At 39.6% G+C, this 12,205-nt stretch overlaps 1 protein-coding gene and 1 pseudogene across 1 annotated transcript; one reads left to right on the plus strand and one right to left on the minus strand.

Moving 5' to 3' along the window:
• Positions 1-681: 681 nt before the first annotated feature.
• On the minus strand, positions 682-8,657 carry Lin7c (lin-7 homolog C, crumbs cell polarity complex component). The gene is made up of 5 exons (XM_008851125.3): positions 8,596-8,657; positions 5,696-5,814; positions 4,786-4,857; positions 2,683-2,892; positions 682-2,040 (listed from the first exon to the last, which is right to left on the minus strand). Exons 1-5 carry the CDS (start codon positions 8,630-8,632, stop codon positions 1,885-1,887), a joined length of 594 nt encoding a protein of 197 aa, XP_008849347.1. The 5' UTR covers positions 8,633-8,657; the 3' UTR covers positions 682-1,884.
• Positions 8,658-8,848: 191 nt separating this feature from the next.
• Positions 8,849-11,950, plus strand: LOC115067471 (annotated as a pseudogene).
• The last annotated feature ends 255 nt before the right edge of the window (positions 11,951-12,205 follow it).

Below are 12,205 nucleotides of genomic sequence, written 5' to 3' on the forward strand. Positions count from 1 at the left end.
GCTGCAACACAGAACAGGAAGCTGTAACTGGTAAGAAAACACTGATACAGCCTTAAGACCAACTGCAGCTCCAGCTACGCCAAGTAAGTTCTCCAGGGGTTTACTCGCCCTGTGATTCAAGAAAACGAGCAGAACAATTAACATTACGGTTTATATGCACCATAGCTTTCTTTAATATATAAAGTTATACAACAAATACCTCTAATAATTTTACAATTAAATTAAAATATGTCATAACTCTTCTATACTACTTTGGTCTCAACATCTCAAAAACACATCAGTTAATTTTGAAAATATACAATTTAACAACATGACCCTATCAATATCAAGCACGTTTTGTTGTGGATTAAAGACATTCAACCATGCAATCCAGTGTTTAATACCTAAATGATAAATAACAATGCTGATTGGCTTTTACTCTGGAAATCACTGAAAACTGCAATAATCTTTTAAGACTCAGTGCTCGCAAACATGCAGAAAAATGTATGCTTCTATTCTTCCTGAAGGAATGTTACAAAATGCCTATTTTTAAAATAAAGTATCAATAATTATGACAAATTTCTACATTTTTCAATCCAGCACGTTCCTTTTAGCATGGCATTTAAAAAGTTTAAAAGGTACAAATGTTCCTATCATCTGTGACTGAAAATGCATTTCGATTCTTTAATTTTGGCTTTTAGAAGACCTTAGTCAAAAATCATACACTAATAGCTGCCTTTTAGTAAAATAGTGACATTCAGTGGGCAAATAACAAAGTGTTGTTCAAAATTCCCATCACTATATTGAATCATGAATGTATCTTGAGATTTAGATTATTTTGAATCACTACTCATTTTGAGACTCTTACGAAATTGCTTCCTAATTTCTATGTATCCTAATATATCCCCTCCTCTTTATATTTAAAGTCAGTTCTTTAAGCTGAGATAGTAAAATTGTACAGCTCTTTAGGTTAGTGAAGTTAAAGGTATTACTTTTTTTCTTGTTTCCAGTATTTTAAAGCACAAACCTACTGGCTCATCTCTAGACATGGGCGAACCAAAATATGACAACTATATTTAAATACAAATGAATGGCATTAAGAAAATTGGCAAAACTGATATCTGAGCTTGTTTGCATTTATAATTCATGATTATCTTGTTTAAATATAAATAAGGGATTTAATCAGTAATGCTAATCATCAAATTACATCCTCTCACCTCACTGCTTAATATTATGAAAGAATAGGTATTTTAGCAATGATTGCTTCAGTGTCTAAAAACTTACTTTTATAAATCAGTAAAAATGAATACCCATTATACATTGTTTAAATAAAAATAAACTTCCGCTATTGTTATGATTTACCATTAATTATAAATATTATACGCATGTTCCAAGTACAAAACGCAGCAGAGGTGTTAACATCGACAACAGAGTGAACTGCTGCAGGCAAGACTGTGGTTTAATTTCTTGGAAAACTATAAAGAAATTTCACAAACAAATTACAGTAAGCAAAGAAGAAAAAAAAATGGAGAACTGTTTCTTTTACCTAAGTTGCCAAATGAAAATTTTTTTCTAAAAAAAGATTAAGAATGTAAAAGTACAGTTTAATATTAAAAAAGCATTTTTAAAAATCTATAACAACTTTATGACAAAATCTGCATTTGAAAAAGGCCTGTAAAAACAGCAGGACAGAACTGCCCTCATCACCTTTACTTTTTCTTGTCAGAAAAAAGTGTATGCTGCTCTACAACCATAAGTGATGTTAAAATAGGCATTTATAAAATGGCAAGGAAGATTTCATGGGAAGGTTCTGGTTTTTTACAATCATTAGCATTGAGCCCATCAGTAGATCACAAGTAAAACTTCTCTGGCTAAAAGCAAAATGGAATAGAAAATTTTGAATGATTAGGTCTGTTGTCTGCGTTTTGCTGATCTCGTTTTTTCAAAGCGTGACTCCATTTCTTCTAAGACTTTCGGCGTATACCGTACAACTAATTTAACCTTTCCTTGGGCTGCCTTCAGCAGCTCTACAGCTTTCTCATGATGTTCTCCTTCAACACTCTGAAAAAATGCACACACACAATTAATTAATATTTAAGTTTTACAAATAATTGAAAAATGTAAAAATGCCCAAAATTTCTTAGTGTATCATTTAAACATTCTAAAACTAAGAAATGATCTTGCTTTATCGCTTTAATCAATGTGAAATCCTACATGCTATCATATTTTGTGTCTAGTCCAAGAACTGGTCTAAGATCCAGTAAACGAGCATATATATCGACACGCATGTCTTATTGTGCACTATGTCATAAGTAAATCAAGCAATTGCCATTCTGCCCAAGTAAAAGGAGGGAAGGTTTCTAACTTAATATGCTGCTTTAACGTCACAAAAGCTAATTATGTCATGAAACTCACTCAAAGCAGAGGAATGACCTACAACTAACTTACAGTGCCTCAAAAAGCATTGGGTTGGTGCATTTCAGTGGGAATGCATCCCTGGGTTTGACCTCAGCAGACCAACCAAGCAACCACACAAAGAACACTGGCCCAACTACCTGGGATTCTCTCAAGAGAATTCTAGACTACTAGATTTCATAGATTTTTTCCCCCACTTATAGCCTCTGCTTCTATAACTCCAATCCACCCCCAAGTGGTTAAAACTCACTACTACAAACAGCAAATATGGATAACATTTCTCTTTACCACGCCGTTCACAGAAAGTAGTTGATCTCCTCTTTTCAGGCCCCCATGTCTATCAGCAATTCCACCCGGAATTATTCGTGATATATAGATGGGAGAGTTTTGTTCTTTGCCTCCCATGATATTAAATCCAAGGCCCTCTTCTGTTTTTGGAAGCTCTACAACACGAGGATGAGAGTGTCCTTCACTGGCAGCAAATGCAGCGACAGTAGCCTGAAAGAAAAATATACCTAATCTAAAAACATGATCTCTCTTTTTTTCTTTTTAATTTTTTAGGTGCTAGGGTTTGAACCAGGGACTTGTGTATGCTAAGCACCCTTTGCTCTAAAGCCATTTTTGAGGCACATTAACTTTTTATGTCTCAGATTCCCTAGGTATTGTATCTAGTAAGATAAACGGGTTTTTAAGAGACAACAACCAAAAATAATACTCAGGAACGATGTCACTTAGCTCACTCAGATCACAGTAATTTTGTGCCACTCCGTGTGCACAGGGAGGCTTGCTGGGCAGGCGCATGCTGTGAATATACTAAGGAGATGCTCTCCCTTAGGCCAACAGTGCTGAGCTTCAAAGCCACATAGACTGGCTTCTTCAGGAGCCTTCCTGTAAGGTACAGTTTCCCTACCAAACATGGTCTACATGAAGTCATTCTGGTATCTACATTTTTGTACCAAATACTAAATAACAAAGACATCAAGAAATAACAATATTAAGAAAAGGGGGGGACACATAAAACAAAAGTATTTTTTGTTGCCTTAGCTAATTAATTACAATTGAAAAGGACAGCATAGATGAAATACACCCATATCTAACTAACTACTAACATAATGTTTAGATTTTGTTTCATTTTGACTTAGTTTTTTTTTTTTTTTTTTTTTTGTGACAGGGTCTCCTGGAGCCCAGGCTGGCCTCAAACTTCCTATGTAGGTGAGAATGACTTTGAATTTCTGATCTTCTTGCCTCTACCTCCCAAGAACTGGGATTACTGGCATAAAGCAACACACTTGGTTTTATGTGATGCTGGGGACTGAATGTAGGGTGTTATACATGCCAGGTAGGTACTCTACCAAATGGGTTATACCTCCATGTTTCCCAAAACGCAAGTTTCCATGCATTTAGCTACTTTGACAAACTAAATACACATTTAAGTATTTAACAAAGAATCCATTATTTCCCCTTGTGAACCAGTAACTAGCACTAAAAAGATAGCCTGCTACTGAGGACTTCTAGTTAGAAGTTAATATATTCTAAGTACATATAATATATAGTTAGGTCAGAGTCTAAAGTATTTGAGGAAAACAATACTGGTACAGAAAAGCACACAAACATATCTGTGGCTCTCAGGAGGTACCTAGTACTGACACTGTATCACATCTGCAGGGTCAAGGTAAAGGGAAATCAAAACGCAGTGTGAGGGAGTACCTAGTACTACCCTTTACTGCCTACCTGTGGGCTTGAGAAAAGCAACCCAACCTTGAAGCTTCCTTGTCTATTAAAATTAATGCTATATACACATCACCTGAGTAATGTATTGAATACAATTATATGTGATGCCACACGCATGCCATTGTATTTGCAATGCGTTATCTAAACAGTATCACAAAATATCTTATGTAAAGCCAATAAAACATTCCTTTTTCTTAGTATTTGAGTTTAGTGTTGTGTGAAAGACATTCGTTTTCAAAATAAGCTTACTATGACTCTAAACCTTCAATTTATAATGACTGCCATGTTATACGTGTACATATATATTTATGTATGTTTGTATACATATGTATATATATATGGCTATGTGTGGTTTGGCCATAGGTTGACACTGGGATGTCTTCCTCCATCGTTCTCTGCCTTTTTATTTTTTGAGGGGTCCAAAGTTCACCATTTCAGCTAGATTGGCTGAAATGGTAAGCCAGCCCTCAACCCATACCTCTCCACTTCCAGGCACTGATTTTTATGTGTACTGTCATGCCCAGCTATTACATGAGAGTGAGGGATCTGTACTCAAGTCTTCATGCTTGTACAGCAACCACTTTACCCACTGAGCCATCTCCCCAGTCCGTTTCATTTATATTTTTTGACTTTCCACTTCTGATAAATGAAAATCTTTACCTTTGCGGTTGCATTAGCTCTCACTTCAGGACTGCTACTGATGTCTACAGTCTCATAGACATGTTCGTATACCTGTAAAACAAAATTGTCACCATACTTAAATCTCGGCATATACCATGTGTGCTGGATAGCTTTAGTTGTCAACTTGACACACCTGGGTTGAAGGGAGCCTCAATTGGAGAACTGCGTCCATTGGACTGGCCTGGGGCCATGTCTGTGGGGTATTTTCTTGATTTTTGAGTGATGTGGGAAGGCCCAGCCCACTGTGGATGATGCCACCCCTGGGCAGGTTGCTCTGTATTGTATAAGAAACCAGGCTGAGCACGGGCCAGAGGAGCAAGCCAGCAAGCAGCGTTCCTCCATGGCCTATGTTTCAGGTCCTGCCCTGAGTTCCTACCTTGGGCTTCCTGATAAACTGTGACCCGAGAAATATAAGCCAAATAAACCCTTTCCTCCCCAAGTTGGTATTGGTCAGAGGGTTTTGTCACAGCAAGGAAGAAGCAAACTAGAACACCATGTTTGAGTTCTCTGTGAGGTTAATAAAACTTTAGGCAGTTATATATTTTGTAAATGTAAATGTTTTTCCATTAGGTATTCCAGAGAAAACTTTCTGTTTTGGTGGTAGCACTGAGGACTGAGCCCAAGGACTTTGTACATGCTAGTGCTCTAAGTACAACACCTAGCTAGACCTCCAGCCCTAGAAATTCTAAAAAATGGGAGAGATCAGTTCTAATTTTTAGTTCAAGTTTTTCTCCCCAACCTTCATCTATCCCTTTTGAGACATGCTGACCTGGAACTCACTATGCTTTATCATATCCAGCTCTACAGTTTCTGTTATTTCTAAATCCACACTTCAGTGTATTACCTTAATTACTTCACATTTGAGTACATTTTAATTCTGTTTACTTACCTCCCTCACAGCATTGCAGAACTCACTCTGAAGGACTCTTTGTAAAGCTTGAAGTTTCTGTGGGGGTACCTCTCCACTCCTTTGTAGTTTCTCCAACAATTCAATTGCTCTGCAAATATCTATAGGTAAACAATCACATATTATAAGGTTCCCTAAGGCTTCTCCATATTCCATCATAACTTTATGTATAGTTAAGAGTAATATAAGGACTAACCAGATGTGGTGCCCAACATGAATAATTTTCACCCCAGATGCCGAGGCACGAGGATCACTACATGCTACATGGAAAAGGACCAGGCTCAAATGTGGCAGATAAACAATGTACTACTTTAGAAAAGGTAGCAGTATATCAAGAAAATTAGTCAATGAAATTTTGCCCAATCATTTTACTGGTAATCAAAGCAACTGAACAGTACAAGATAGCATGTGCTAGTGAAAACTCAGTTCAATTCCCTGAAGGAAAACATGATACATATATAAACATCAATAATAATACCTCCTAAGTTTCAATAACAGTATCTCTCTTTCAATAGTATTAATAATAGTTTCCTCATAAAAGGAAAACAAAAAGGTGCTCAGTAAGCACAAACGTTACGTCATACTGGCATGATTAATCCCAAGAAATATTAAGGGATTAGGGGGCTGAAGGAGTGGCTAGGCATTTATGAGGATTTCCTGCTCTTCCAGCTTCAGGGAATCTGGTGCTCACTTCTGGCCTCTGCAGGCACCCACATTTCATAAATTCACACCGACACACATACACAAAAATAAAAATAAATCTTGAGATTCTATTACCTCTGCTAATTAACCCAGATTTTAAGGAAATTTTAACTATATTTACTTACCTCTAAGGCTAGAATATCCACAATTCTATATATTCTAAACTCTTTGCATACTTTTGACTTAAGTGGTAAGTTTATTTCATGTTACACTAAAGGACCGATATTTTTCTTTATAGAATTAGTTAAGGCTTTCTTTGTGCTTGCAAACAAACAATAACAACAACAAAACTACTGAGAAGCAAGCAGTTGACTAATTTTTTAGATAAGAAAAACTTACACTGATTAGACCACCTCTGCTCTGATTTCCCACCAGCAGAATGGCTAGTAAATGGGGACTGTTGTTTTACCCATTATTTTGAATTACAAAGTTACAATGTGTTATTGACATAAAAATGCCCTATTAATAGGGCTAGAGATGTAGCTCAGTGGTAGTGTTTGCCTAGCATGTGCAGGGCCCTGGATTTAATATCCAATGTAGAGGAAAGAAGCAAAGGAAAGAAAAAGAGACAGGGGAGAACTCAATCAACCAAACATTGGAAAAAAGTAAAATACCAAACTGTACCTAATATATGCATAAGTTTGTTCTCCAGTAAATTATGTTTTGATGATTTAGAAGGCATGCAGGAACTTGGTCACATGCACTCATTTTGAGCTGTGGAACTGCTGAGCATTATTTAAGTCCGTTGCAATTTTTATCTGATTTGCTTATGCTGTTAACTGGAGACCAACTCGTAATTCATCCCTACTGATGTGCTAAGCTTTGTACTGCAGCACTGAAAAGAACACTAACAGCAAAAAGCAAATGCCAGAAAGCAAAGGTCCACATTTTGCGCTTTTAAAAATACAAAAGAAGGTCAACTTGTTTGAATCCTCTAACTACGAAAGAAAAACACTTACTCTTATTAACACCAAGAGGTCTGTTGCCATCTACAAAGTGCATCACCACTGTGCGCAGGAAGAAAATGTCATAGTGGTATGCCTACTTTAGTCAGTCTTTCTCAAGTAACTACTCCTCTGTCACAAAATGCTTTAATCAAAGCCCTGGTGGGCTGGAGAGAAACAATCTCATTTATATAGACTTCCAAATGGTGAAACACCATAAGGAGCAAACTAACTTACTTTAAGAGCACAATTGTGGGGAGGCATTAAGAAAGGGGTTCTTCTGAGCACACCAACTCTAAAACTATTTCCTTCTTGAAGAATTATTAATATACAGAGAAACCACGAATGTTAACATATGCCAAGTAATTTCAAATTCCACCCCTTGTTTTGTTTACCAACAGTACACAAAAACAGTTAGCACTCCTTGACTATTATAAATAACTTCTAACGCTGGTGTGTCAAAACTATGCTCCAACTGTTTGAAATACAGGATTTCGGGAGGGCAGAGCCCAAAGTTGGAAGTCTGGAAAAAGACCCTGTAGGGGCACAGCCCAGGTATTTTCACAGGATTATCCAGAATAAGTTTTCTTTTCCTTGATTGTTCTAAGCAGCAATCAACCAACCAACGTTTGCAATTGTAAATAAGGAACAACATTGCATTTACAAGGGATTTACAATCTACCACTATTCCACCAAGTTATGTAACCTTTCCAAGATCTCCTGGAGTGTTTTCAAGACATCTCTGTTCCTGGGAGAGGCGTAAAAACTAGGCAATACACCAACTGAAACCCCAGTAAGGTTGCGGTCAAAGTATTGACGGAGTCTGTATCTAAATGGGGTGGTGTGTGGGGCTGTTGTTTCCTGCGGGAATGTGCCAAGGAGGGCACACTCGATTGTGCGTGCCCACGGACAATGCACGCCGTTCCAACAGGGTGTGCGGCATTCGCTTTTCAGGTTTACAGGTCCCCGAAAGCTGAGCGCAGCGCGCACGAGGGAGGCCGTGTGCAGTGCGTGCCTACAAACGCGAGCCGCTCTCAGCCACCGAGCTGCGCCCACTGTCCCCGAGAACGGAGGAGGGGTCTGGCGAGCGTTCAGAACGCGGTCAGCGGCTCCCAGGGCGAGGAACAGGCGGGCTCCGGTGTCGGAGTCCCGGCCGCCTCCTCTCCGCTCCGGCGAGCTAAACCGTCCGCCACGACCCGTCCCACCCACCACGGCTGGGCCGTCCGCAGTACTCACCTCTCTCCAGCCGGACAGGCTCCCCCAGCGCAGCCATCTTCTCTTCGGCGATACAGACCCACAGGAAGTGACGACAGAGGGCTGTGGTGGGTGGGGCCCAGAGGGAACCGGAAGAGCGAGGATGGAAGTATCGTGAGAGTGGGACCGGGTGGCCACGACTCACGCTGAGTTCTACCGGGTGAGACTCTGAGGCGGTGCGTGCTCCAGGGTCGGTGTGTGCTCGCGGAGTTCTCCAGTGCCCCGGAACCTGCGGATGGAAACTGCTCAAGTCCGGACTGTACCTGCCTCTGCGAACCCTGTGCTCCAAATGGGGGAACTCCGGAGCCTGGGTTCCAGCTCTCAGCAACTTGGCAGAGCTCTGATCATGGACTTGCACGGTGTTTCCCCCTTTGTACGAGAAGTCCCCATCTTCGAGATCCTTATAAAATCCCAGATTGCTTAAATTTTAAAAATTCAAAGTTCGAATTTTTAGTACAAGTCTGTTTGAGCATAAGGGTGGACGGTATAAAAAACATGAAACAGCCATGAGACAGAAAATGCTTTAGTACACCACAAAGTAACAATGTTAAGTTGATTTAAAATCTTGTGTAAACGAAATAATAAAACACAGTCTGTTTTAGAGGTCCACTTTCGAAAAAACTTGAAGTTTGAAAATTTTTTGTTTCTAAAGCCTTGCAGAGTTATCTCCCTAATTCACCTACCTATGTCTCATCGAACCCCCAAATGCATCCGCATCCTAGTTACGGTATTATGTCCAAAACCATGTTTATTCCTCCTTCCAGTAGTAGTTGCCTGTCAGTCTTTGGAGTTCTTGCCATGCAGTAGTATTACTGCAGCTTTTTCGGTATGTTGCACTCCCCCGTATAGTTCTCACCTGGGCAATTTCTTACAGAGAGACCAATCATAGCTGGGCTAGGGGCTCACTGTTATATGATATGACTTCACTTTAGCTAATTGCATTAGCAGTGGCCCTATTTCCAAGTGATTCCCATTCTCAGGTACAGGATGTTAAGACTTAAACATGTTTTTCAAAGGGGAGGGACCAATTCATTACACCAACTAGAAGTGAGGGTATCATAAAAGATGTTTTAGGGCTATGGCTGTAGTTATGGGGAAAAGAAATATGCCTATGCATTTAGTATTGTTCTTTGTGTGTCTGAGATCATTTCATTCGTACTTTACTGTGTTTTGTGACAACTAGTAGTCACTGCAATGCCTTCTTAGTAAATACCTATTCTGTTTGAGAAAGTAAAACTAAAATGGATAACATAAAGGGGCCAGAAGCAAATGTCTGTCAACCTTGTATAGGTGCAAGCAGTGTATTACATAGCTAAGGGTGCCCGAACCCTTATTTTCAATATCTGGTTCTGTAAACATGCTGCTGCTTGATGATGAAAGGAATTTTCTATAATGGCTGACATACACATAGACATTTGTGTTGAAAGTCAAGTAGGCTATAGTCTACCACCCCCCCGCAAATGCTGTACCTGTTAAGAAATTATATTAACAAGCCCTATAAAAGCCCATGGGTTTCTGTAATTGGAGCCCAGAACCTCAGAGTGTCAGCTTGTCTGGTCTGCTAGCTTAATAAAAAGTTCTCCAACTGTTCAGGTGAGTGCTTGGTTTCGCCACTGATTTTCTCTGACAGTGTGTCAGTGGTAAAATATTGTGTCAGGCATGCTGAACCCTGGGCTTGATCCTGAAGACCATAATTTTTTATTAGATACTGAAATTCTAAAAAAACTTTTACTTTCCATACATAATTTTCTCAAAAGCAACTATAAAATGTGCTCCATCAGAATTAGGAAGTTAAGCTACAGATGTAATTCAGTAGAAGAGCACTTGCTTAGCATTCACATGGCTCCTGAGTTCAATCCCCAGAAAAGCGAGAACCAATATAAATTAAGGTAGCTCTAGAATGATTTTTTAAAATTTTATTTTTATTTTATATATGAGTATTTTGCCTGCAGGTATGTAAGTACACCCGTGCATGCAGAAGAGGGCACTGGATCCCCTGGAACCAGGGTTCCGGACACTTGTTAACTACCATGTGGGTGCTAGGAACTGAACCTGGGTCCTCTGCAAGAGTAAACAATATTCTTAACCACTGAGCCATCTCTCCAGCCCCTGGAGTGATTGTTTTAGTAGGATCTCCAAAGAAATAGAACCAGTAGAATGTGTATTCATGTGCATTTGCTGAGATTTATTATGAAAGTCTGATTTAGATGATCAGGAAAATGATCTGTCTGCAAGCTGGAAACAGGAAAAAAGATGATAATAGTTCCAGCACAAACTCAAAGGGTGGTTACTGGTGTAAGTCCTAGTCTGTGTCTGAAGACCTGACAACCAGAACCACCAAAGTCTAAAGGCAGAAGGCAGCTCTCCCGACTCAAGCAGAGAAAGCAAGTTGTGCCTTTCTCTTGTATGTATCAGGGGCCCCCAAAAGACTAATTCAATGATGCTCACCCACATTACTGAAAGTGACCTTTACTCAGTTTATCAGTTCAAATGCTAACCTGTTGCAGAAACACCCTCAATGATAAATCCAAAAATAATGTTTTACCAGCTGTCTGAGCATCTGTTTGGCTTGTCAAATTGGCACCTAAGATTAACCATCAGAACTTTTCTGCTGAGTTTGGAGAAGAGGTCCCTCTGTAGTTCTCACAGGCAACCTGTCCTGTGCCTGGGTTAGGGATGCACTGGATTACCAGGGCTTGGGCCCATTGATGGACCCAGTATGAACATTGTGGACCTAGTCAGCCTGCATCACCTTCCCCTTGAAGTCATCTTCAGTTGCAATGCGGGACTGTGAAAGTGAATGTCTAGAAGCCGGGCAAGTTCGAATTGTGCATCTATCAGGTGCTGCTCAAGCTGGAGATGAATTTGGACCTCAAAAGGCTACCAAGTGAGCTCAGAATCAATGTGACCAGAAAATCTAAGTTTTTGGTTCATAATTTTTGTTCCAGTTCTTCAACTGAAATATTTCTTTAAAAAAAAATCCAATCTAGCCAATGTGTGAACTGGAGAAAAAGTTCAGCAGGAAGTCTGTATTCTTAGTTGCCCAGAGGAGAGTTCTGCCTAAACTAACTCAAGAGTCATACTCAAGATAAGCAAAAGCATCCAGGAAGCCGCACCCTGATGACTGTGTATGATGCTCTCCTTGAGAACTTGGTCTTCCCAAGTGAAATTGTGTGCAAGTGGAATCCTGGGAAGCTGGGCAGCACCTGGCCCATCAAGGCTCATTTAAACAAAGCAGGGCAAAATAATGTGATCCCAGGCTGAAACTTTTCCTGGTGTGTATAAAAAGGTCATGGACAAGGATGTTAATTTTGAATTTGTAGAGTTTCAGTTATAAACAGAAATCGTGTATCATTCACAGAAAAATAAAAAATAAAAAGAAAGAAAAAAAAAAGATTAACCATCCCAACGACGCAATCATGATGGGAAACCCAGTTAACAGTCATGAAGCTTGCCGCAACAGCAATTAGGGCTGGAGAGATGGCTCAGCTGTTGGTTATGAGTACTTGTTCCTTCTGCAGGGGACCTGGGTTCAGTTCCCAGCACCCACATGGCAGCTAACAACTGTAACTCCAGTTCCAGGAGATCCAAT

This window comes from Nannospalax galili, unplaced genomic scaffold, assembly GCF_000622305.1.
Source record: "Nannospalax galili isolate Female #2095 unplaced genomic scaffold, S.galili_v1.0 scaffold11, whole genome shotgun sequence".
Lineage (NCBI taxonomy): Eukaryota > Metazoa > Chordata > Mammalia > Rodentia > Spalacidae > Nannospalax > Nannospalax galili.